The sequence below is a fragment of the Mobula birostris genome, chromosome 9 (assembly GCF_030028105.1).
Source record: "Mobula birostris isolate sMobBir1 chromosome 9, sMobBir1.hap1, whole genome shotgun sequence".
Classification (NCBI taxonomy): Eukaryota; Metazoa; Chordata; class Chondrichthyes; order Myliobatiformes; family Myliobatidae; genus Mobula; species Mobula birostris.
In genome coordinates, this window is record NC_092378.1 from 131,319,114 (window position 1) to 131,345,981 (window position 26,868).

A 26,868-nucleotide genomic window follows, 5' to 3' on the forward strand; every position below is an offset into this window, starting at 1 on the left:
CAGAACTGTAGTGGAGCGTGTATCAAGCTTCGAATTCCTTGGTGTTCACATTTCTGAGGATCTCACCTGGTCCCTGAACTCCTCTATCCTGATCAAAAAGGCGCAACAGCACCTTTATTTCCTGCAGAGCATGAAGAAAGCTCACCTCTGTCCCAGGATACTGACGGACTTTTACCGCTGTACCATTGAGAGCATACTCACCAACTGCATCTCAGTGTGGTAGGGCAATTGTCCTGTATTGGACCGCAAAGCACTCCAGCATGTGGTGAAAACTGCCCAGCGGATTATTGGCACCCAGTTGCCCACCATTGAGAACATCTACCATAAACGCTGCCTGGGCAGGGCGAAAAGGATTATCAGGGATGCATAACCATGGACTTTTTACTCTCCTCCCATCTGGTAGGCGCTACAGAAGCCTCCGCTCCCGCACCAGTAGGCACAGGAAGAGCTTCTTCCCTGAGGCTGTGACACTGCTGAACCTCTCATCACAGCGCTAAGCAGTATTGCATCCGTATTGTACTGTCTCAGTATTTCATATTTGTGTGCTGTAGCACTTTTTTTATTTGCAGTTATTTTGTAAATAACACTTCTTTGCATTTCTGGTCAGATGCTAAATGCATTTCATTGGCTTTGTATCTGTACTCTGCACAATGACAATAAAGTTGAATGTAATCTAATCTAAAGTCTTGTAGAAGGGAGCTGTGGTTAGTTTGCATGTTGAGTTTTTCATTCTTGGCATGCTATATCAAAAACAATGTATTTCTATATTGGGACCAGTGCAAATTCCGTAGAATAATACAAAACTTTAAAGAGTTGAATGATAAATGTTATGGTCAGCCCTCCATATCCACAGGTTTCGCATCCGTGGATTCAACCAACCGTGGATCGAAAATATTCGGGGGAAAAAAATTCCAGGAAGTTCCAAAAAACAGAACTTGAATTTGCCACATGTCGAGTACTACGCTGAATCCACGCGAATGAAATGATGTGTAGGCGTACCCTACTGTAGCCTCCCACCATTTCACAGATCCTCAGTCTCTCTCCAGCACTTGTTGTTTGAGCATTGTTCACCTCGCTTCTTGTTCGTTCGCTACTTGTGTTGTGAGCGAGAGGAAGAAGCTTAAGACTAGTAAGGGATGGCTGGCTAGCTATGTAAAGCACTACAGCCTCAAGAACTTAAAGATCACGGGAGAATCGGCAGCGGCTGATGCCAAGGCAGCATCAGCGTTCCCAGAAGAGCTACGATGGTTGCGTCTGTACTAAACATACAGACTTTTTTCTTGTCATTATTCCCTAAACAATACAGTATAACAACTATTTACATAGCATTTGCATTGTATCAGGTATTATAAGTAAACTAGAGATGATATAAAGTATATGGGAGGATGTGCATAGGTTATATGCAAATATAACCATTTTAAATGCCATTTTATATAAGAGACTAGAGCATCTGCGGATTTTGGTAACCGAGGGGGGTCCTGGAACCAATCTCTCGCGGATAGCGAGGGACGGCTGTATTTCCATGATATCTCTTTGGTATGGAAAACTGAGGAGTTATGCGATTGAGATGTTTAAGATAAACGATTTCAAATAATCAATGGAGAGAAACAGTTTAAAGTTTGGAATAAAGAAACTATTTTAATATTTAGGGGCAACAGTTGAAAACATTTAATTAAGTTTATCAAGCAAAAGCAGATAAATGTTGAGCTTCATATGGACTAGATCTAATTAAATGGTGGACAAGCTTGAGGAACTGATACCCTACTGGATTTCCATATTCTGACGCTGTTTCTTCTGGGTACAGATCTATATTTCACATCTCACTGAAACCCCTCTGTCATGCTCTGATAACAAGCCCACAATTCTTTAACTTCATAATATTGAGTATGCAAATATTCTAAACGTTAAACTCATAGATAAAAATGTGACTTTTTAAAAGCCAAGACTAAGTATCTATCATCAGAAGTTTAACCTTTCCCATTAATTTTGTCTATCTCTTCTGTGTTGCACAAATCACATTTGAAATGTCAGATTGCTGATGGTAAGATAATCTGTTCAGAGAAAATTCAGATTGTTCAATTTTAGCACGTGGTATCCATAAATCATTTCAGATATAGTTGTATTGTAGCAATTGGGTATTATGAGGTACCATAATTCAATGGTTCAGTCACTGGAACAGTATCATTAAGTGTGGACCATTATTCTAAGAATGAGTTCAAATTGATCATGATTGCTGTCAAATTTTAATTAAATTAACCTAGAACTTAAAAAGGGCAATGGCATGAATGAAAGCAGTGGATTGATGTTTTTATATATATATATATATATAAAAAAAAAAAAGTTCTGTTTCATTCATTACCTCCAGGGAAGGAAATTTGTCCTCCCTTACTGGTCTGTCTTGTATGTAACTCCAGAGGCACCATTGACATTCACCTATCCCTGCTTCTTTGAATCAGAGGCAATGGCAATGAACATTAAATAGATTTTTTAGGTTAGCTTTATTTGTCACATGTACATCAGTGAAACGCAGTGAAATCCATTGTTTTGCATCAAATCAAATAAGAGAAGATTAGGATTATGAGAACACTCGGTCCTCTTTTATTGTCATTTAGAAATGCATACATGCATTAAGAAATGATACAATATTCCTCCAGAGTGATATTACAGAAAACAGGACAAGCCAAAGACTAACACTGACAGAACCACATAATTATAACATAGTTACAGCAGTGCAAAACAATACCATAATATGATATATAAAAAAAACAGACCATGGGCACGGTAAAAAAAAGTCTCCAGTCCCGATCAACTCCTGAGTCCCCGATAGCAGGCGGCAAAAGGGAGAAAATCCCTGCCATAAACCTCCAAGGCACCGACAACTGTCAATGCCTTGGAAGCAGCCGACCACAGCCGACTCAGAGTCCGTCCATCCGAAAACTTCGAGCCTCCGACCAGCCCCTCTGATATAGCCTCCCGAGCGCCATCCTCTGCTGAGCGCCTTCGACCTCTCCCCGGCAGTCAAAACAAGCAAAGCCGAGGAGTCGGGGCCTTCTGCTCTGGAGATTCTGGTTACCACACAGTAGCAGCGGCAGCGAAGCGGGCATTTCAGAAGTTTCGCCAGATGTTCCTCCATACTTTCACATCTGTCTCCATCAAATCAGAATTGTGCACGGTCCCCTACTTGACAGAGTACAGATATCATTCACCTGAGAGGCCGCGTGCCACGGTTTTGGGGCCGACATAGTATGGTCATTATTCACTAACCCTAACCTTGCATCTTTGGAATGTGGGATGAAATTGGAATACCCAGAGGACGCCCACGAGGTCATGGGAAGAATGTACAGACAACAGTGGGAATCAAACCCCAATCTTACAGCTGGCTACTGTAAAACATTGCGCTAATCACTATGCTGCCATGCTGTCCTGTGTTTTATTAAACCTCCTGGAGATGACCACATTCACTTGAATGAATACAAACAAAAGTAAAATTTTAAATTTATTTTGCTGATATTTTCTTTAATAATTAATTATGAATGGCATTAAAATCAATAAGAGTTTGTTATTTGTTCATTATTATCCTGCTGACTAGAATTTGAAAGATTAAGTGAAATGCCAGACTTTTTATTCATATTAATTGATTTTTCTTTTAATTTAACTATGATGGCTACTAGCAATAGGTACTGTACATATTTTTTCACCATTCTTGAAAGGATTTTTACATGTGATAGCAAAAATGGGAAGTATTATGGTTCATCATTAAAGTAAAATAACATTTAATGTATATTTTGCCCATGTTTTATCATCTGTTAGAACCCTTAAATATATTGGGTTGTGGGAAATATTCCAGGTTAGATTTAAACAAAATTTAACATGCATTTTTAAGGTGGTAAAATAATTCTAATACATCCCAGTAGCAGCAGCTAATTATTTAGTAAATTATTGGAAGACACAGTACAAAGTGGTCAAGTTATTTAATTGGTGGGGTTCTTTCACCAGTTGTTTATTCCTTCTGAATGAAAGTAGTTATTAAACTTTAAGTTATGAAATGTAAATCTTTTGGTGCTGTTGTATCATTTTAGATCATAATTTTAAGTGGGAAGATTCTAGTTCCTAATCTGACTGAGATTGAATCTAAGATTTAGAATTTCAATATGTATGTTCAGACAAATAGAAAAAAATTCTCTGGTCTTCCGTGTTATAATTTTATTCTGTAACTTACTTGGAACTTTCCAAGATTAATGACAATGGGAACCTTTTTTAATTTTCAAAATATAATGTGAATCAGTACTCCTTTAATAGAATATCCTGAGATAGCAAAAGTAATGAAGTTGTCTGATTATGTAATAGATTTGTTTCTCTCAGTTAAAAAGTATCCTGCGCATTGAATGTCAGGAATCAGATTCAAAATAAATGTTGAAGCATACACATGTGAAAGAATTCGAGTGAAAAGTGAGCAAACTGTTGCAGGAGAGAAAGAGATTTTGATTGATGCCCTGGGAGATGATTTGCATTTTTTCAAAATATATTCTTGTTTTATCTTTTCTTTATTTGAAAATCCTTGCTGATTTTTTCCCCCCAAATTTTCATATAACATTTTGTTATGTTTTTCAATCCTTCAGACCACTTGTGGAAAATATCTCCATTTCACAGATGTCCAGCTGGAATACGTTACAAGTTCTGAATGACAATGACAGTTCTGATATCCTCTTTCCAGTCATTGCAGTTGGTTCCTGCTCTCAGTCTGGTAAGCACATGTAAACAGTGATTGATGATGATTCTTTATTAGCCTGTAGCTCCCTCTGGTGCTTCATTAAAGTATGATCACCTATTCAAAATCAGGCATTGCATTCCATTTTTCTTTTTACAATGCATCATTGATCTCTTTTGAAGAACAGATTTTTTCCTTACATGTTTTCCTTTCATTCTCATTATTTTGTCTGCTTTGAGTGTCTTCTTTATGGATATCTTTATCAAATAAACTTTTAACTTGCACTGGACACTTATAACTGATTTTAACTGTGGCTGTTGTGTTTTACTATTTATTGTTATGTTTATTATTTAGTGTTGCATTTGTTATGTTATAATTGCACTGCCCCTGAGAAACGCTGTCTCATTCTGCCCTGCAGGGCTGATGTATGGTTAGAATGACAATAAAGTTTTGAATCTGAATCTTGAATCTTAAAACTAAGCTAGATCAGGGCAAATTACAGTGTGTTTTTCTTTTTCCTCCTTATTCAGGTGCAACAGTGAAGCATTCATTCATTTGAACTGAGGTGTTTTAACATGTAAAATGTCAAATAAAGAATAGTTTTCATAACAAAGGCTTAATTATTAGATAGAGTGAAAATCTGCAAGGTTCACAATTTTCAAGCTGGAATAAGTTTCTTGTTAAACTTTCAGAGAATAATATTAAGAAAATTAACAGTGAGTTGAATTGAGCTGGTTCAGCTGGTATGTGGAATCTCCGTTGCCTGAAGTGGGGGGCTAGTTGAGTGTCCAGTCGTCAGTGGTGAGAAAGATGAAGGCAATGCACTTCTGTGGGTTGACTGTAAGAACCTTGGACAAGATACGAGAATTTGGTGTAGAGCTCTCCTGTCAAAGTTATCAGAAATTTGTTTCAGTTTTTCATTGCCTCCTGATGTCTTAAAATACCTCAAGACTATTAAAATTGCAGTAGATAAAAGCTGTTTCTATTTAGAAATAGTGTTAAAGTAAAAACTGAAGTAGAAAATTATTCCCCCCCTCCCCCATTTCATATCTAGGTGTGAAGTTTCTATTCAATTAAATGTGTAAATTGTTCTTCAGTAGGTAATTCTGGTGAATCACAGCAGAACTAAACTATGCTGTCGTGTCCAACAATGCAGCAGAGTGACGTACAACAATATTTGTTGCTCAGCATATCATGGACCTACAACAAATCTTCTGATCCAGTACCTAAACTGATAGCTCACTTTGGAACCGTGGCTGACCCATTGCGTCTGTTCTTTGATTCTTTTAAAATCTCAGTTTAGTTATTGACAAGATGTTATGTGATAATCAACAAACTGATGGAGTTTTACTCTTAGTACATTTTAAGCTTGTAGAAGTGAATTTCACCAGTAGCCTGTCCTGGTCCAACCATGTAGATGCCATGGCCAAAAAAGCTCACCAACTCCTGTACATCCTCAAGAGGCTAAAGAAATTTGGCATGCTCCCGCCAACTCTTGCCAATTTATCAAAGCAGCATAAAAGGCATTCTGTATGAGTGCATCACTGTTTGATGTGCCAACTGCTCTGCTGATGACCACCGAAAACTGCAGAGGATGGTGGACGTAACTCAGCACGTCACGTAATCCAGTCTCCTTCCATGAACTCTGCCTATACTTCTCACTGCCTCATCATAATCAAAGATCTTACCCACCCTAGACATTCTCTCTTCTCCCCTCTGCCATTAGGCAGATGATACAAAGACGTGAAAATGTGTACCAGCATGCTCAAGGGCAGGTTCTACCCTGCTGTTAATGTTTGAATATTTCCCTATTACGATAAGATAGACTTGACCTTATATCCTGGCTAGTTTGGACTTTGCACCTTATTGTCCACGTGCATTGCATTTTCTTTGTAGCTGTTACACTTTATTCTGCATCTGTTATTGTCCTACCTTGTACTACCTTGATGCACTTTGTAATGAACTGATCTGTATGAAAAACATGCAAGCTACACTTTTCAGAATCGGTTTTATTATCACTGACGTGTTGGGAAATTCATTTTGTGACAGCAGTATAATGTTAGACATAAGATATTGCTATAAGTTATAAAAAACAAATAGTGCAAAAGAGGAATAGTGAGGTAGTGTTTCTGGGTCCCTGGACCATTCAGAAATCTGATGGTGGAGGGGAGGAAGCTGTTTCTAAAATGTTGGGAAGGGGTTTTCAGGCTCTCGTACCTTCTTGCTGAAGGTAGTAGAAGAGGAGGAGGAGAGGGCATGTCCTGGATGGTGGAGGTCTTTAATGTTGGTTACTGCCTTTGTGATGCACCGCCTTTCGAAGGTGTCCGTGATGGTGGTGGGGGGGGGGGGGGCGTTGTGTCTGTGAAGGAGCAGCCTCTTTTGATCCTGTGCACTGGAGCCTCCAAACCAGGCTGTGATGCAACCTGTTAGAATGCTCTCCATTGTACATCTGTGCAAATTTGCTAGAATCTCTGGTGCCATACCATATCTGCTCAAACTTCTCGTGGTATAGCTTCTGCCATGCCTTCTTTGTGATTGCACCAATGTGTTGGTTCCAGGATACTGTACCTGAGATGTTGGTACCTAGGAACTTGAAGCTGCTTACCCTTTCCACTGCTGACCTCTCAATGAGAGCTGTTGTGTGTTCACCTGACTACATCTTTCTGAAGTTCACAATCAAATACGTGGACTTGCTGACATTGAGTGTGAGGTTGCTGTTGCAGCACCGTTCAACCAGCCAATCTGTCTTTCTCCTCTATGCCTTCTCGTTGCCATCTCAGATTCTGCTAACAACAGTGGCAGATTTGTAGAATGCACTCGAGCTGTGTCTTGTTACACAGTCATGAGTGTATAGAGAGAGAGTAGAACAGTAAGCTAAGTAGGCATTCTTGAGGTATATCTGTGTTAGTTATCAGTAAGGAGGACATATTATTACCGATCTGGATTTTCTGTCCTGCTGAGGAAGTTAAGCCAATTGCACAGGGAGGTACAGAGGTTCAGGTTTTGAAACTTGTTGATTAGTAGTGAGGGGATGATGGTCATGAACACTGAGCTCTTAACTGCAGAGTCTGACGTATATATTGCTGTTGCCCAGGTGTTCCAAAGCAGAGTGGAGAGCATTGGGATTACATCTGCTGTACATGTGGTGATAGGCAAATTGCTGCAGATCCAGGTTCTAGCTTAGGCAAGAGTTAATTCTAGTTATTGCCAACCTCCCAAAGCTGCTCATCTCAGTAGATTTGAGTGCTACCAGGTGACTGTCATTGAGGCAACTCTTCTTGGGTAGCAGTATGATCAATGTCCTTCTGAAGCTGGTGGTAACCTCAGACCATAGCAGTGAGAGCTTGAAGATGCCTTTGACCACCGCAGCCAATTAGTCAGCACAGGTTTTCGTAGCCTACGAGGAGTGGCATAAGCGCTTGATGCCTTGTGAGGGTTCACCATCTTGAAAGCCTCCAAGATAGAGTTCATGAGGTTGCCAGAGATTTGCACAGGTGTAGTTTTATCCTTCTTTTCAACATGCATAAAAGGTGTTGAGGTCATCAGGGAATGAAGCATCACTGTGATTTATACTGTTTTGCTTTATAAAAGGTAATGGCGTGCAAACACCAGCAAAGGTATTGTGCATCTGATTGTATCCTAGCTTCGTATGTAACTTCCTTTTCGTTCTCATGATAGCCTTCTGTAGGTTGTATCTGGACTACTTGAAGGGTTCTGGATTGCCAGTCTTGAATACCACAGATTACCTTCCTATATGCGACAATAATAAGCAAATTCCAATTTTATATTTAATCACCATTTTATTTATAAATGTGAGATCTAGGTCCAATGCAGTTAACCTGTTTTTCAGCCAAAATTGTAATTTCATCCTGAAATTGAGCATGTAAATTGTCTTGAAAATATTTCAATACAGTGGATTTGAGTTTTGTGTTAATGTGCAGTGATATTTGTGTAACTGATCCCTGCAGTTGATTATAGATGGTAGCTAGCACTGCAAATTAAGCAGGTTTGATCTGAGTTATGGCTGGCAGTCAGTGCTTTTTGAAAATGATACGATGAAATGCATATGACATTTTCAGTTCTGAATTTATAAGATTTGTGCACTGTCATAATTAAACTATCTTTAAAATTATTGCTCACACTGAAAGGTTGTGCATAATAACAAGTACCCAGCAAGTTTTTTTTCTTCAAAGTCTGCCAGTATGTAATAAATGGATCTATGTAAATTGAGAAAATTACTTTGTTGAAGGAAATGGATTGTCATAAGTGGAGCTATTTGTATTTTCTCTGTACCTAATTAACTTGTGTAGCTAAATTATTTAAGTAATATTGTATTGCAGATGGCACTTCTGATAACTTGGTATACTGTGATGAACATGAAAATGCCACACTTGCTGTTGAACTTGCCCAGAAAGGATCCCAATTTCAGTACAGGTAATATTTAATGTACTTCTCATTGACTGTTGCTTTGGTGGTTGATTTCCTTTTCAGAAATATTCTAGTTGCTATCCATCATGCCAAGCTATACAGTATGAAATAAATTTTCACAGAGGCCACAGTGGCTTCTTTTACTGAATACTCTTGATGGTAAGGTAAATTTTGTTTCCTGATGTACTATATTGTTTGCCTCACACAGTACTGAAGTCAGTCCTCCTCTTCAGGCCAGCGTTAGTGGTCTTTTGCCAGCAACTGCTGTCCCAGAATCGATGACTGTAGGTGAGTAATTGCACAAAATATTTTGGAGTTTTTTAATTTATTAATCTTTTGAAAATGATAATTTCTTTTTGATGAATAACCAACCACATAGAGTGTTTCTGAGTTCAATGAGAAAGTTATCAGCTTTCAACTAAAAATTAAAGGTTTAGGGCTTCTTTGTGGTGAATATTGACTGCAGATTCGAACAGTTTACCAGCTCCAAAAGAAGGGAGGTTGTCCTTTGAGGTTGCTGTAAGCCATTTACCTGGTAAACCTTTTATCAAGTAACAGGGATATTCATTACATGAACATTACTTGTCTATGAGCAGAGTATAGAATACTAGAGCGCAAAGCTTTAAGTCAAATACAAGAGGACAAAGATTGAGAAGAAGAAAGAATAAAGGGGTTGTCTGTGCAAATTTTTTTTCTGCACAGGAATGGTAGTGGAAGAAGATATGATAGAGGCATTCAGAAGGCTTTTAGATAGGTACATGCATATGCAATGAGTGGAGGGATATAGATCTTACGACCATAAGACATAGGAGCAGAATTAAGTCGTTTGGTCCATTGAGTCTGCTCCGCCATTCTATCTGGCTGATTTATTATCCTTCTTAACCCTGTTCTCTTGTCTTCTTCCCTGACTTAAACTTTGTTGCCCTGACTAATCAAAAACCTTTCAATCTCCACGTTACTGTAGGCCAAAGGGTTTGTTCTGTGCTTTATTGATCTAGGAATATAAACCATTAACATTTTTAAATACCGTATATATCCTCTGTACATTAGAGCCATAGCGTGGTGCAGCGTGAAAACAAGCCTCTATGCCCACAGAGTACTCTTGAGACCTTCAAAATACCTATTTTTCACATGAATTTTACTCCAACCCATTTTATTCTCCCCACATTCCCAACCAGATTATCGTGCTCACTTGCACATCAGAGGCAACTTACATTGTCCAATTAGCCTTTCAACCTGCACATTTTTGGGATGTGGGAGGGAACTGGAGAACCCAGAGGAAAGTTACGCAGTCACAGTGAGAACATGCAAACTCGACATTCTGTCAGTACAACATTTCTGAACTTGTAATCCAAAAATATGTTCGAACAAGGACACTGATTCTTATAATGTTTGTCTAGGTTGTTTATCATCTTGGTACAGTCTTTCCGTTTTATATGCATGGTAACCCTGAGATAATAGAAATGATGTATGACTACCTCTATAAATCATTGTCAAGATGGTACTTTTTCTCTTTCTTCACTAACAGGATGAAAGCCTTTCTGTTTGGAGTCTTGCTAATAACCTCAATCTTTCGTCCCATCTCCTGCTTCTGTACGCTTTCATGCTCAGCTTATTGATGTTTTGAGTTGGCCTGCAAGCTCTGCATCTATTTTAACCTTATTTCCCCTTGCAACTGAAACCCTTTGTCATCTCCAAAATTTACCAGCACGTGCCAAGATGGACCTCCAAGAGGACCACAACCTTGTCATAGGGTTTGGAGGCTTGTGTGTCGCAATAACCTGGAGAGCTATATTAGTTAGAGGCAGGGTTAGAAATAGCAATGAGGAATCCTTCTATATTTGTGTGCGATGGTATGGATGGACAGAGTTGGAGGGCCATCATTGGTGCCCTAAACGCCAGCGAAGTAATGGGCAGTAAGTTAAGTTAAGCCAAGCCATAGTTCATTGTGTTTCATTTGCTAGTTCTCTCTGCAGAATAGAATACAGATACTAGGCTGCTCACTAAATTGTCTGTTACCATTGTTTCTCAACACTTATCATTTGCAACTCTGGGAGGGTTAGTGGAATGGGAGTTCTACCTCAACAACTGCTTGCAGGAAGTGGCAATGGGTTTGGGTAATGATGAGGCCTCAGGCAGTGATCCGTGGTCCCTGCCTCAGACTATCTTGATGACCCATGCTACTGTAAAAGACTCTTGAACTTTTAAATGTCTCTGATTAATATTTTTTAGAAATAATTTTGCCTAAAAGACATTTCAGTGTTATTAATTAAGTACATTCTACAATAAGTGAAGTACATTGGATCATTAAGTGAATTATTTCAATTCAGGTTGGTGACTCCATTTAAAGGAGTGGGTTAGTTTACTTGAGCACTGCTCCTGGTGTCAGTGCTGAGTGTGGCAGAAAAGTGGGAAGTCAGTTGTACCAGTGTAGTTTCTTTCTTCTTTGTTGCAATGTGTAGGCACAGAATTTGTGAACACATTAATCAGAGCCATGGTGTTAACCACCAATTCTCTGTGGAACTACTGGTGTTTTTCGGCAGTTCTGTATGATTCAGGCATTCATTTCTTTGAGCATTGTAATTCAATGCATCAATCTCAATACTCTTTGCCTCATCTGTGAAAAGCATTGTTTTTGTAATGGCTATAAGTAAATGATTCTAAAATTTGTGATCACTTTCAGCCTTGAGTTCTGCTCATAGCCTCCATCTTCCACCACCTTTGCTATTAGATCATTATGCCTTCATCCATCTCACTCGTGGATTTCTATAGTATATTATTTTCAATTACTGTCTTAAAATTCACAATCTGTATGAAAATCTAGTCTTCCAACAACAGGAATGCCATCAGTTTGGTTATTTCGAATGTGTTTAAACCAGAAAGTAAAAAGCACAGATTCAAACCATCTTAAGAGCACAACAAAGAGACTGTGGAGCATGCATGATCACTCTAAGATGGATCTTATCTCAGAATGAAAATTAGCATTTATTACCTGGGGTTTTGTAAAAGTTGAGCTTGTGACAGTTCATTCTTATTCCGAAAGAGAACTATACTTGGACATTGAACAATTGTAGCTCTATCTTTGCCCTTAGGCAGTCATGTGGAAGACCGGAGAGGGAATATATTCTCGATATTAAAGCTTGCACAGGAAAAGCTTTTCTTTTGGTGCACTAAACTTTGGACTGAAGAAAATAAATATTGTGGTGCTGAAATCGTTATTGATGTGATTAATTGGCATTTTTGCATCCATATGTTGACATTTCTATAACTGAATAAAGAAGAATAGAAATAGAATCTTCAATTTCCTGAAAGCGTAAGCATGGCCAGACAATTTCAGTCTTAAACTATGCATAAATCATGAGTCAGTATCATGACTTGGAAAATAAGCTTTCTTTCAAAAATAACATGCCAGATACCAGTCATTTAATAATGTATGGATAGAAGATAATCATGTAGTTTGACGTATATTTTGCATTTGTGTTATTTTTCAAGTTTGCAGCCAACTTGATAATTTTTAGACTAGGTTGAATTTCCACAAACAATAATGACTTTGATTTATATTTTAGATTATTTTTGGTTATGTGCAACTTGACAGCCAAGTATAGCTTTCTGCAAAAAAAAATGTGGAAGAAATGTAACGAGAATTAAATCCTGAAAATTTGATGCACTAATATTGAAGACTCCTTGAGGTCAAATGCCCTTAGTAAAATGTCATGCATGGGTTTTAGTCAGGAATGGGTGTCTATATGATTTGCCTCACTGACATTGTTTGGGTGAGATTGCTTCTGTTGAAAGTACATTTGGTGCTCATGGCTTCCACTTTGCTAGCTGAATAATGGGATATCTTCAAGATGGTCAAACAGAAGAACAACTTATAATTTCTGATAAGTTTTGTTCCTTCATAGACAGGTGCCTGAGCTTTCAAAGAGTAACTACGGAGTTTTATTTATCTGGTTCTTGCACTATATGATGCCAAAGCTGGCCCTCAAATGTAAATTATTAAGTTGAATAGCCTATTGCTTAATGATGAAACCTTAAATAAATTGAGCTAGGGCCTTAGCTTATTTACCACTTTAGTAGGATGATGAAATTTATTTGGATGATGGAATTGATGGCTTTATGGCCATGTTTGTGGACGATACGAGGCGAGGTGGAGGGGCAGGAGATCTTGAGGAAGCAGAAGAACTTAGGTTACGTCCACACTACGCCGGATAATTTTGAAAACGCCGGTTTCGAGTAAAAACAACAGGCGTCCACACTAAGCGTTTTTCAAAATATCTCCGTCCACATTAGACGGATATTTGGGCGAATCTCCTCTACTGGGCATGCGCAGGGCACACAGAAAACAAGCGAAGAGGAATCGGTATACTTAGTGCGCGTTTGTCCAGTTACGGAGTAGAAACATTTAAAAGGAATTGCTCTTGGCTCTCGTGCAGGAGGACTTAAAACTTTAAAAAAACAAATACTGGAGCGTATGGAGGCAACCGACAGGGAGTTCACGGACAGTATGACCTGGCTGATGACAAACATTGAAAAACTGACTAACTCTGTTGCATTAATAAAGCACCTTGTTAAATGTATAAAGCGTGTGCATCAGCGTTATCTTGTATTGTCATACAATGTTACATTAGGCTGTTATACATCTATTGTCAGAAGTACTTGCATAAATACCTTCATACAAGCAAGGACAGAAAACAGGGCGAAGTGAGAATACTTATTTATTCAGTAAGCTATGGGTCAAAGTATTTGGTGAGTACATTTCTAACCCTTCTGGCTTCAGTCTAGTCCGTCTGTTCTGAAATTGTTAGGTGGTGGCGTTCAAGAAAACAACGAACATCTGTTCCGGCAAGTCATAACAGCGTTTTTAAATAGTCAAAAAAGCTCACTTTACAGTTCAACTCTCACGCCGTTCACACCGACTGCGCGTTATAACAGCTTGCGCAGTACCAAGCAGAAGCAGAAAAAAGCATTGTTGTTGTGTTGTCATGACAACGTTTTTAAATCTCTGCGGTTACCCCGTACACACTACGCTGGATATTAAGTGTTTTCAGATTTATTCACTCTGGAGAATGTTTTCGAGGGCTGAAAACGCCGTTTCAGTGTGGACGGGAGGGCAAAACGAAGAGAAAAAGCTTCGTTTTCAAAATTATCTGGCGTAGTGTGGACGTACCCTTAGATTAGGAGAATGGGTGAGGAAGTGGCAGATAGAATACAGTGTGAGGAAGTAAATAGTCATGCACTTTAGTAGAAAAAATAAAAACATAGACTACTTTCTGAATGGAGAGAAATTTCAAAAATTTGAGGTGCAAAAGGTCTTGAGAGTCCTCGTGCAGGATTCCCTGAAGGTTAATTTGCAGGCTGAGTCGGTAGTGAGGAAGGCAAATGCAATATTAGCATTCATTTTGAGAGGACCAGAATATAAAAGCAAGCATGTTATGTTGAGGCTTTATAAGGCACTGGTGAGGCCTCAGTCTAAGTATTGTGAGCAGTTTAGGGCCCTTTATCTAAGAAGGGATGTGGTGACATGGGGGGAGGGGGGTGAAATCTTATTGAAACCTATTGAATGTTGGAAGGCCTTGATAGAGTGGATGCGGAGAGGATATTTCCTATGGTGAGGAGTTTAAAACCAGAGGCTACAGCCTCAGAATGGGGGGAGGGGGGATTTCCATTTACAATGGAAATGAGTTCTTCAGCCAGAGAGTGATGAATCTGTGGAATTCATTGCCACAGGCAGCTGTGAAGGCCAAGTCTTTTTTGTATATTTATGACAGAGGTTGATAGATTCTTGATTAATCAATGCATGAAGGGATATGGGGAGAAGGCAGGAGATTGGGGCTGAGAGGGAAATGGATCAGTCATGATGAAATAGTGGAGCGGACTGGATGGGTCAAATGGCCTGATATATCTTATGGTTGTGGTCTTATAGTAAGCAAACCACAGTCCAAAAATATAGCTGGCAACTATAAGAGCAGATTGCCCATTCAAATATACAACAAGCTGCTGAACAATTATTACAGTCCTGTGATTTCTATTGACAAAAGTCCTTTAAGCAGATTTATTTGTGAACTGAGCATTTCCTATGGCTAAGATATGTTAGTATAAAGAGTATCATCAAGAAAAATGTTTTATGTCAATGATCTTAGCTGTTTAATTTAATCTTGCTGCAAGAACTAACAACTGACAAGATGAACTGTAGTATTTCTTTCAACTACACTTGCTGAAATTTGTTTCCAAAATGTGCATTGTATTTTATGGAGAAGTGCTGTTCATACTGTATTTAAGTCAGTATTAATATTTTGATCATCAAATGATCTGAGAAAATTCCTGAATTTTTCCTTAAGATCTGCTATTGTGGAATTGGCTAAATTCAATAGCCCCACTTCTATGCTGTCTTTTAAATAATATTCAGTAGCTGTGTACCTTTGCAAGGGTGAATACTTTGAGAGATGAAAACTTTGAGTGCTAAATCTGTTGAAATCAGTGCCAGACATCAACCCCTAAGGACATGAATGCATTGTTGCCAGCAATTCAATAAAGGATGGTCAAGGTTCGTGAAAGAAATCTTAAACAAATCTTAACAAATTCATCTTGAGCATTGCTTGTCACCATACCCCAGTAAGTATTTTAAAATTAAGTTCCCTCAGTCAGAAGTTGTATCTAAAGTTATGTTCTGTATATCACCATCATAGCTAGCACTATTAAAATCCAACCTTTACTTAAGCTATTCAATGAGGATAACCACATGACTCAGCCAACTTGGCATTTTTTAAACTTCCACTAACTGAAGGGCTCACTGTGCTACATAATTTGCAGTATTGTAAATTATAGATAGTATACTGCAGATAGTATACCATCTCTTTCCATTTTCCAAATGACTTCATAGGTTTAAATGCTTAAGTATTATATTATGGCACAAATACATATGACTGAGCTTTGTAATTAAGTAAAGGGCCTGTGTTTCCTGTAGCCTACATTTGTTTGGGATTTCTTGAGCATGAAGACCAGCTTGTCTAAACATAACAGTTCAGTGTTAGGACTGAGGATGACTTGCTTTCGCACTGATTTTGAGAGTTCTGAAGTGGCTAACGAGGCCAAAGTGGCCTTGTTAGAGAGGTAGGAGATGATAGTATGTGAAGTGGTATACTCCTTCCTTTGCTTAGAGAAGTGGAATACATGATAGATATCAAATAGATTCTTAATCTCATCTTGAGTGTTCTTTTTCCACTTCGATCAATGACTGAAGGTTCCCAGTTGTCATTTCAGGTATTGTATGTTTTCTGGGATGGTTTGATTGCATCATTGAATCTTTCCCTCTGTCCTCCCAGTAATTTCTTTGACAGAGTTTGGAATAGAGTGTCTGGGAGTCTGGTGTGAAATCTGTACCATATCCAATGCAGACAATGAAGAATAATTGAACATCAGTGCAAGAAATATTGATTTGCCAGAGAACATTGGTTGGCTTTTTATTCCAGTGAATTTGGAAGGCTTTGTGGAGCTGGCATTAGTGGTGTTTTTCCATTGCCCAGAGTATGTTTGAAAGTATAAAAGGGTCAACAGTGTACAGTAAACTTTGTGGTAGGTTTCCCGAACCAATGCAAGGCTGTGCAGGCATATTGAAGGTAGTGAAGAATTTTATTGTCAACCTTCATCTGTGTATGGCATCCTAAACAAGATGATCAAGATTCATCACATCTGGGGGATATACTAGGGAACTTCAGTGATAATGCATCTATGATCATTTGCTGTGCTCTGCCATGGAACGTCATCACCAAGGTCCTCCTTCATTGTCTTCTCCCAGTTACTGAAGAATTTCTCCTTCAATCATGTTGTGGATTCCATTCATCTAACAGTACAGTGTGATATCTTCACTGTGTGATGACTTCAAGAAAAATGCAGGGTGAGGACTAATACTTGACAATATGTATGGCTGCCTTCATCCGAACTAAGGCCTTTGATCTATCAGTTGGGTAGTACTGTGGAATACTCTCCTGAAGTTAACTATCCAAAGGTATTCATCTCCATCTTAGTTTTGTTCATTAAAGGTATCAAACTATGCTATTAACCAATGGATCTACAACAGAATCTAAATCAAATAGGTTATTTGACTGATGTCAGATGATGCTGCGCTTTTGCCATAACACTTTTTCATTCTTTTTCAACTCTCCTCCAACAAGACTCCTGGGAGGAGAGCTTATTTTGAAAACAAGAAGGTAAGTATTCAACATACTAGATGCAAAACGTAGTTTTAGTGGTTGACATGTCTTACTTTGGCATTGTTGAGCCCATTAAATGGGGGGTAATAGAGGGGGAATGATGGGAAATATGAAGGCACATTACTGAACCGTCATGAGGAAAGGGTAATGAATGAAAAAATATTTTTGGGTAACTGGTGGGTAAGTAAAGGAACAAAGGTGCTTTAGGCTTTATACAAGTGTTGCAAAAACAGTGAAATATCTTACTGAAGAAAAAACCCAGAAGAAAAAAGTAGTAATTAGCCTATTATTGTAATAATTTAAAAAAATTATTCATTAATGGGATATGCGCGTTGCCAGCTAAGCCAGCATTTATTGCCCATCCGTAGTTGCCCTTGAGAAGATGGTGATGAGCTGCTTTCTTGAACTGCTGCAATCCCTGAGGTGTAGGGACCTCCACAATGCTGTTAGGGAGGGAATTCCATGATCTTGATCCAGTGACAATGAAGGAATGGTGGGTGATATGTTTCCAAGCCAGGATAGCGAGTGACTTGGAGGGGGATTTCCAAGTGGTGGTGTTCCCATGTATCTGTTGTTCTTGTCCTTCTAGTTGGTAGTGGTCGTGGGTCTTGAAGGTGCTGCCTTAGGAACTTCGGCGTTTTGTTGCAGTGCATCTTGTAGATCAGCGGTTCCCAAAGCATGCGCTACCGGGTCGCAAGGAAACGATATGATTTGGCGATAGGAGTCAGCTGCACCTTTCCTCATTCCTGGACTTATTTCCTGGCATTATTTACATATTACTATTTAATTATTTATGGTGCAACTGTAACAAAAACCAATTCTCCCCCCCCCCCCCCCCCCAATCAATAAAGTATGACTATGACGTTCCCTGTCAGGCCCACTGTTGAGCTTGAATGCACGTGAGGCCATTATGCACGCGTCATCCATGTCAGCGCGGGAAGGAGTTCAATGACGGAGGGCTGAAAAGCATGTTTGACATTTCTGCCGGCATTCTGGATCAAAGTCAAGGCTAAATATCCTGAGATAGTCACGAAAGCACTGAAAACGTTGCTTCCATTTCCAACATATCTCTGCAATGAATGCAACAAAAACTAAATTGTGGAATGGATTGGACATAAGGAACCCCGTTCGAGTATCGCTGTCTTCCATCACCCTTCGATAGGACCGTCTTGTTGCAGGGAAACAAGCCCAGGGCTCCCATTGATTCAGCGATATTGGTGTGTTGCAATGATTTTATATGTTCATACGGGGAAAATATGTGCTGTGTGTTTTATATCCAAATGTTACTTAAAATGTTATGATGCTATTGACTTATATAACCATATAACAATTACAGCATGGAAACAGGCCACTGCCCTGCTAGTCCGTGCCGAATGCTACTGTCACCTAGTCCCACCGACCTGCACTCAGCCCACAACCCTCTATTCCTTTCCTGTCTATATACCTATCCAACTTTTCTTTAAATTATAATACCGAACCTGCCTCTACCACTTCTACTGGAAGTTTGTTCAACACTTACTTCAGGCTCCCCTGATAATTGACTTATCACCCACAACACGCTGGAGGAACTCCCTCCTCCTCCTGGACACCCCGCCCAGGCCTTCTACCTGCACTCAATCTTTTTATCTCCAACTGTCGCTGAGACATCAACCGTCTCAACTTCACCACTCCTCTCTCCTGTTCCAACCTCACTGCCTCTGAACGCACTGCCCTCCAGTCTTTCCGCATGAGTTCCTCCAGCGTGTTGTGAGTGTTGCTTTGACCCCAGCATCTGCAGATTATTTTGTGTTTACAATTGACTTATCACTGTTCATGAGGAAAATATGCACTGTGTTTAATATTAAATTCGTTAGATAAACCCTTTTAGAAATGAAATTGAATGTATTAGCCACTTATCACCTACATTGCGTTCGTGATTAACACACCTCCCCCCACCCCCCAGCAGAATCTCCAAAAACGATTTGTAGAAAAAGATTGGCACGTACACGCATGCGCACTGGTGCCCGCGTGAGGCTTCATGGTCATTGTAGTCTTTCTCGGGGTAAACTCAACGTATTTGACTGCTACTGTTGTTCGTTAGCAACCCTAGCCCCCCCCACCCCCCCACCCGGTCGGCCGGTCCGCAAGAATATTGTCAATATGAAACCGGTCCGCAGTGTGAAAAAGGTTGGGGACCCCTGTTGTAGATAGTACACTTTGCTGTAACTATTCATTGATGGTGGAGGGATTGGATGCTTATGGGAAGGGGTACCGATCAAGTGGGCTGCCTTGTACTGGATGGTGTTAAGCTTCTTCAATGTTGATGGAGCTGCACTCACCCAGGTGAGTGATGAATATTCCATTACACTCCTGATCTGATCTATGCAGGTGGTGGACAGGCCTTGGGGAGTCAGGTGATTTATATACGCAGGACTCCTAGCCTTTGACATGCTCTGGTAGCCACAGTGTTTATATGGCTAGATCAGTTTAGAGTCCTGTCAATGGGAACACCCCAGGATGGTGATAGTTGAGAATTCAGTGATGATGATGCCACTGACTGTCAAGGGATGATGATTAGAACCTCTCTTGTTGGAGATGGTCATTGCCTGGTACTTGGGTGGCTCAAATGTTACTCACCACTTGTCAGCTCAAGCCTGGATGTTGTCCAGGTTCTGCTGCATTTGTGTTTGAACTGCTTCACTATCTGAGGAGTCATGAATGGTGCAGAATATTGTGCAGTCATCTGTGAACATCCCCACTTCTGATCTTATGACAGAAGGGATGTCATTGATGAAGCATCTGAAGATGATTGGTCCTAGGGCACTTCCCTGAGGAACTCCTGAAGTGATGTCCTGAGGATGAGATGATTGACCTGCAACCACCACAACCATCTTCCTTTGTGTCAGGTATGATTCCAACCAGCGGAGGGTTTTCCTCCTAGTTCCCATTGACTCCATTTTAGCTAGTGCACCTTGAAGCCATACTTGGTAAAATGTTGCTTTGATGTCGAGGGCTATCACACTCACTTCACTTTTGAGATGCAGTGAAAAACTCTGTTCTGCAAGCAATCCAGATATATTGTTTCAAACACATGTGCATTGTAGTACAAAGGGAAGAGCAAAAGCAAACTGTATAATATAATTTTACACTTTCAGAGAATGTGCAACACAAGTACACAATAAGGTGCAAGAGTCAAGGTGACGTAGATTGAGAGATCAAGAATTCATGTGTTGGACAAAAGGTCTGGTCAACAGTCTTATAGTGGAATAGAAGCTGTCTTTGAGATTAGCGGTGTGTGCTTTCAGGTATTTGTCTTCTGTCCAATGGAAGGGGTAAGAGAAGAGAATGACTGAGGAGGGAGTGGTCTTTGATCATATTGTCTGCATTCCTGAAACAGTGGGAAGTTTAGACAGAGTCAATGGAAGGGAGGTTATTTTAACCAATTGTATGGCATCAAAGCACGTGGAAAGATATGGCAACAAAAATAATTGCTTGGAGGTTATGTATTGGCTAGAGGAAAATGTCTAGTAGGTCTTATTTCACCAATGATGTAAGAATGCTTGAGTATATTCATTGATTCATTCATTGAGTATATTCAAGTCTAAGACCGAAAGAAGCTGCAGAAGATCGTGAACACGGCGCAGCACATCACACAAACCAAACTTTCGTCCATGGACTCACTTTACACCGCACTCTGTCGGAGCAGTGCTGGCAGGATAATCAAGGACACGACCCACCCAGCCAACAGACTCTTCGTCCGTCTTCCCTCCGGGAGAAGACTCAGGAGCTTGAAGACTCGTATGGCCAGATTTGGGAACAGCTTCTTTCCAACTGTGATAAGACTGCTGAACGGATCCTAACCCAGATCTGGGCCATACCCTCTAAATATCTAGACCTGCCTCTCAGTTTTTTTGCACTGCCTTACTTCCCATTTTTCTATTTTCTATTTATAATTTATAATTTAAGTTTTTAATATTTACTAATTTTAACTATTTATGTTATCTTTAATATTTGTAATCCAGGGAGTGTGAAGCGCAGAATCAAATATCGCTGTGATGATTGTACATTCTAGTACCAATTGTTTGGTGACAATAAAGTATAAAGTGTTCACAGGAGGTTTACTTGTGGACTGCTTTACTAATGGATGCCAAGCAACAATCATGTAAATATAATCTAGCACCTGGCTCCGAATTAATTATTAAGCACCAAATCTCGGCTGGAATGATTCACAAAGTTATCTGAACTGATTTAGAAAAAAAAATGTTCCAATGCTCCTTAGTATTAATTATCTGCTGGATATTTTAACTCAGCAAATGAATTACATTGAAGGTAATCTGTTAAAATGCATTTCAAAAATGAAGGAATTGAAAAATTTGATTAAACAGGATAATCATATGAGTCTCATGGAAAGGCAGAAAATGAATTGTGAGGCGTGGAATTATCCAGCACAGAACCAGGCCCTTTGGCTCTTTTTGTCTTTGTAATCATTATGTACCTATAATTACTAAAGTCATTTTCTGGAACTCCAGCCATGCTTACCTAAATGATGATTAAATGTATGAGAGTACTTCTATCCCCTACTTCCCAGTCAGTGCATTCCAGATAACGGCCACCCTGGGTAAAGAAAAATTCTTCCTGTAAGTTTTCTCCCTGCTGCCTTAAATCTATATCCTTTGGTTACAAATAGTTATGACACTGGAATTTGTTTCTCACTATCTACCCCATCTGTGCCCCCTCATAATTTTGTCTATCCTTTGACTTCCCAGCTTCAAAGTAAACACACACAAGCTGTCCATTTTCTCCTCATAGCAAAAACCAGGGAATTGCCTCTGCCTTCTCCAGTGCAATCATCACATCTTTTCTACAGTGTAGTGATCACAACTGCACAGATTATTGCAGTTGCTATATAACTGACGTTTTGTATAGTAGTACTGTATTTTCCTGTACTTGTTTTCTTTGCACCAGTAGAGTAGTATTTCATATATCTTAATCACCTCATCTACATGGGCTTCTGTCTTCAGAGTTCCTTGGCAATGTACAAAAGATCTCTCTTTTCCTCAATATTTTTTAGAATCATAACATTCCTCGTGTCTATTCCAGCCTTATCAGTCCTCCCAGAATGTATCACCACACATCTATCATGCAAGCTTATGAATCATACCTCCTCTATTCACATCCAGATATGTGAAGTGCATAACTGTAAGGGCCACAATGCTGATCTCTGCAATATATTGCAAGTCACAGAATAATCCTTGATCATTGTTGACTGCCGTTGATTTTAATGTCAAGTCAACTTTGCCAAGTTGTCCTGGTTCCCATGAGCTCTTACTTTTTGGTCTTTTGGGATCCTGTTGAATTTCATCAGTTGCATTATCCTCACTGCACCCCTGTTTGAGAAATTCAGGAAGGACACCCCCTTGCTCATCCCCCCCACTTAAAGTCATGCTATCCTTGATCATATCCCTCTCACAAGTGTATCCTTCAAATTTTTTTTCCTATAATTTTCCAATAACTTGTTAATTTAATTTTGCTGAGAGTTAGAATGGTTGTCAATAATGCTTTTATTTATGGTTATGAGAGTCTAATAAAACTAGTACAAATGCATTCCTGTTGCTTTCTGCCTTCTGTTTAGGACATTCCAAGTGACTTTTAGTACTTTTACTGCATTGTCATGCACAAAAAGCCTTTGCAGTAAGCAATTAGTTGGATTTTTTTTCTGTCTTGCTGTTTTGGGATAAATATTTGCTTAGTTACTTTTAATTGGTTTTCTGTTTTTTTTTCCCAAAATAATGTCCTGGGATTCCTATTTTGACTTCAGAGATGTCAAATTAAAATTTAATCGTAAAGGCTGTACCTGCAGCAATACAATACACCTACTGTGCTGGAAAGAGAGCTAAGGTTTGGCATACAATTGTCAAGTTGCTGAAGCTCTTTAAAACAAAAAAAAACTGACTCAAAGGCATGAGTCCTCCCAATTGACTCTCAGTGAATATTATGTAAATACTGTAAGCAGAGAGTAAAAATTGCAGGTGCTGAAAATCCGAGAATAATGCAAAATGCTGGAAATAATCAGCATACCAGACATCAGTGACGGAAAGTAAAAATAAGTCAAAGTTGAAGATTCTGATGAATATCTATCTACCTGAAATGTTAACTTGGCACCTGATACAGAGTATTTTCAGTTGATTTTGTTTTGTACTTTGTAAGTTAAGTTGTTCTTGACAAAAATGCTCCTTTCCTCTACTTCTCATGTGTCAGTGTTTTTTCTCATGTAATTAAGGAAGACTACCATGGGAAATTGAAATGTCACACTGATGTAGTGGGGATAGTTTGAAGCATTTTGCTGGGCAGTATGGAAAGATTTACCCTGAATTAGTCTTTGCATTGAGGCTGACAGTGCTGTGTATATGGAACGTAATTCAATTCTAGTAGCTTTATACCTGGGAAATCAATCATAGGAGAATTGTGTAAAATAAAAATGATTGAATTTTGAAAACTTGGATCTTGACTCAATCCTGTAAAAACAAACATATTTCGTTAGCTGGCACATAACTGTACCCAAGGAAATAAAAAAATGAGCTAATTAAATTAGACTTAGTGCAAAGTGTTAAATCTGCTTGTGGAATTATAGTGATCAGTTTTGTAACAATTGTTATCTTCTCGTGGGGCTGGTGGTAATTTTGAGATGAAGTTATTCTTGGTATTAAGTTATGATAAATGTACCAAAAATCCACTAGGAGGAGTAATTGTATTTTGTTTGTGGTTTTAGCAGTTGCACTGCAATCATGGTAGTCCTGTAGTAGATTCATTGCTCATTGAAAATGAATGCAGGGTCACGGTGATTTCACACTTATTTGGAAAGGCTGCTAGCAGGTTACATTTCATTGGGACCTTTTTTTGTTCAGATTCTTTCATCTAAAAGTTGAATAAGACAAAAGTTCCAACTACATGTACAGTTAAGTTAATAGTTAATTAACACATTCACAAGGAGTGCTGCCATGAAAAAGCAGCAACAAGGATCCCCATGCTCTCTTCTTGCTGCTGCCATTGGTAAAGGAGGTACAGTAGCCTCATGTCCTGCACTACCAGGTTCAGATATAGTGTGTAGGTCTTCATTGATTCTGTTGTATTACTTTGCTTTACTGTGAATTAGAATCGGGTTTAATATCACCGGCTATGTCACGGAATCTGTTGTCTTTGCAGCAGCAGTACAGTGCAATACATAATAGAAAAATATGTGAATTACAGTAACTATTTCTGATCATGGGATCTATTTCTGGGATATTTCTGATCGTGTCCAAGATATCCTGAAGTGGGAGGGTGAGGAACCAGAGGTCGTGGTACATATAGGTACCAATGACATAGGTAGGAAAAGGGAAGAGGTCCTGAAAGGAGAATATAGGGAGCTAGGAAGGGAGTTGAGAAAAAGGACCGCAAGGGTAGTAATCTCGGGATTACTGCCTGTGCCACGCGACAGTGAGAGTAGGAAAGCAATGAGGTGGAGGATAAATGCGTGGCTGAGGGATTGGAGCAGGGGGCAGGGATTCAAGTTTTTGGATCATTGGGACCTCTTTTGGCGCGGGCGAGACCTGTACAAAAAGGACGGGTTACACTTGAATCCTAGGGGGACCAATATCCTGGCAGGGAGATTAGCGAGGGCTACTGAGGTGACTTTAAACTAGAATGGTTGGGGGGGGGGGTGGGAATCAAATTAAAGAGGCTAGGTGAAAGGAGGTTAGTTCACAACAGGGGGATGGGAACCAGTGCAGAGAGACAGAGGGGTGTAAAATGAGGGTAGAAGCAAAAAGTAGTAAGGTGAAAAGTAAAAGTGGCAGGCCGACAAATCCAGGGCAAGCATCGAAAAGGGCCACTTTTCAACATAATTGTATAAGAGCTAAGAGAGTTGTAAAAGCGCGCCTGAAGGCTTTGTGTGTCAATGCAAGGAGCATTCATAACAAGGTGGATGAATTAAAAGTGCAGATAGTTATTAATGAATATGATATAGTTGGGATCACAGAGACATGGCTTCAGGGTGACCAAGGATGGGAGCTCAACGTTCAGGGATATTCAATATTCAGGAGGGATAGACATGAAAGAAAAGGAGGTGGGGTGGCGTTGCTGGTTAGAGAGGAGATTAACGCAATAGAAAGGAAGGACATAAGCCGGGAGGATGTGGAATCGATATGGGTAGAGCTGCATAACACTAAGGGGCAGAAAACGCTGGTGGGAGTTGTGTACAGGCCACCTAACAGTAGTAGTGAGGTCGGGGATGGTATTAAACAGGAAATTAGAAATGTGTGCAATAAAGGAACAGCAGTTATAATGGGTGACTTCAATCTACATGTAGATTGGGTGAACCAAATTGGTAAAGGAGCTGAGGAAGAGGATTTCTTGGAATGTGTGCGGGATGGTTTTTTGAACCAACATGTCGAGGAACCAACTAGAGAGCAGGCTATTCTAGACTGGGTATTGAGCAATGAGGAAGGGTTAATTAGCAATCTTGTCGTGAGAGGTCCCTTGGGTAAGAGTGACCATAATATGGTGGAATTCTTCATTAAGATGGAGAGTGACATAGTTAATTCAGAAACAAAGGTTCTGAATTTAAAGAAGGGTAACTTTGAAGGTATGAGACGTGAATTGGCTAAGATAGACTGGCAAATGACACTTAAAAGGTTGACGGTGGATATGCAATGGCAAGCATTTAAAGGTTGCATGGATGAACTACAACAATTGTTCATCCCAGTTTGGCAAAAGAATAAATCAAGGAAGGTAGTGCACCCGTGGCTGACAAGGGAAATTAGGGATAGTATCAATTCCAAAGAAGAAGCATACGAATTAGCCAGAAAAAGTGGCTCACCTGAGGACTGGGAGAAATTCAGAGTCCAGCAGAGGAGGACAAAGGGCTTAATTAGGAAGGGGAAAAAAGATTACGAGAGAAAGCTGGCAGGGAACATAAAAACTGACTGTAAAAGCTTTTATAGCTATGTGAAAAGAAAAAGATTGGTTAAGGCAAATGTAGGTCCCCTACAGACAGAAATAGGTGAATTGATTATGGGGAGCAAGGACATGGCAGACCAATTGAATAATTACTTTGGTTCTGTCTTCACAAAGGAGGACATAAATAATCTTCCAGAAATAGTAGGGGACAGAGGGTCCAGTGAGATGGAGGAACTGAGGGAAATACATGTTAGTAGGGAAGTGGTGTTAGGTAAATTGAAGGGATTAAAGGCAGATAAATCCCCAGGGCCAGATGGTCTGCATCCCAGAGTGCTTAAGGAAGTAGCCCAAGAAATAGTGGATGCATTAGTAATAATTTTTCAAAACTCTTTAGATTCTGGATTAGTTCCTGAGGATTGGAGGGTGGCTAATGTAACCCCACTTTTTAAAAAAGGAGGGAGAGAGAAACCAGGAAATTATAGACTGGTTAGCCTAACATCGGTGGTGGGGAAACTGCTAGAGTCAGTTATCAAAGATGTGATAACAGCACATTTGGAAAGCGGTGAAATCATCGGGCAAAGTCAGCATGGATTTGTGAAAGGA

General features: G+C 39.6%; 1 protein-coding gene across 3 annotated transcripts in view; it reads left to right on the forward strand.

The window, feature by feature from the left end:
• snx29 (sorting nexin 29) overlaps positions 1-26,868 on the forward strand; it is a 548,890-nt gene that overhangs the window by 67,957 nt on the left and 454,065 nt on the right. For all 3 annotated transcript variants that reach the window (XM_072268845.1, XM_072268842.1, XM_072268844.1), the window contains 3 exons: positions 4,620-4,744; positions 9,049-9,142; positions 9,345-9,424. In XM_072268845.1, coding sequence (XP_072124946.1) covers positions 4,620-4,744; positions 9,049-9,142; positions 9,345-9,424 — 299 coding nt within the window. The remainder of the gene's footprint in view (positions 1-4,619; positions 4,745-9,048; positions 9,143-9,344; positions 9,425-26,868) is intronic.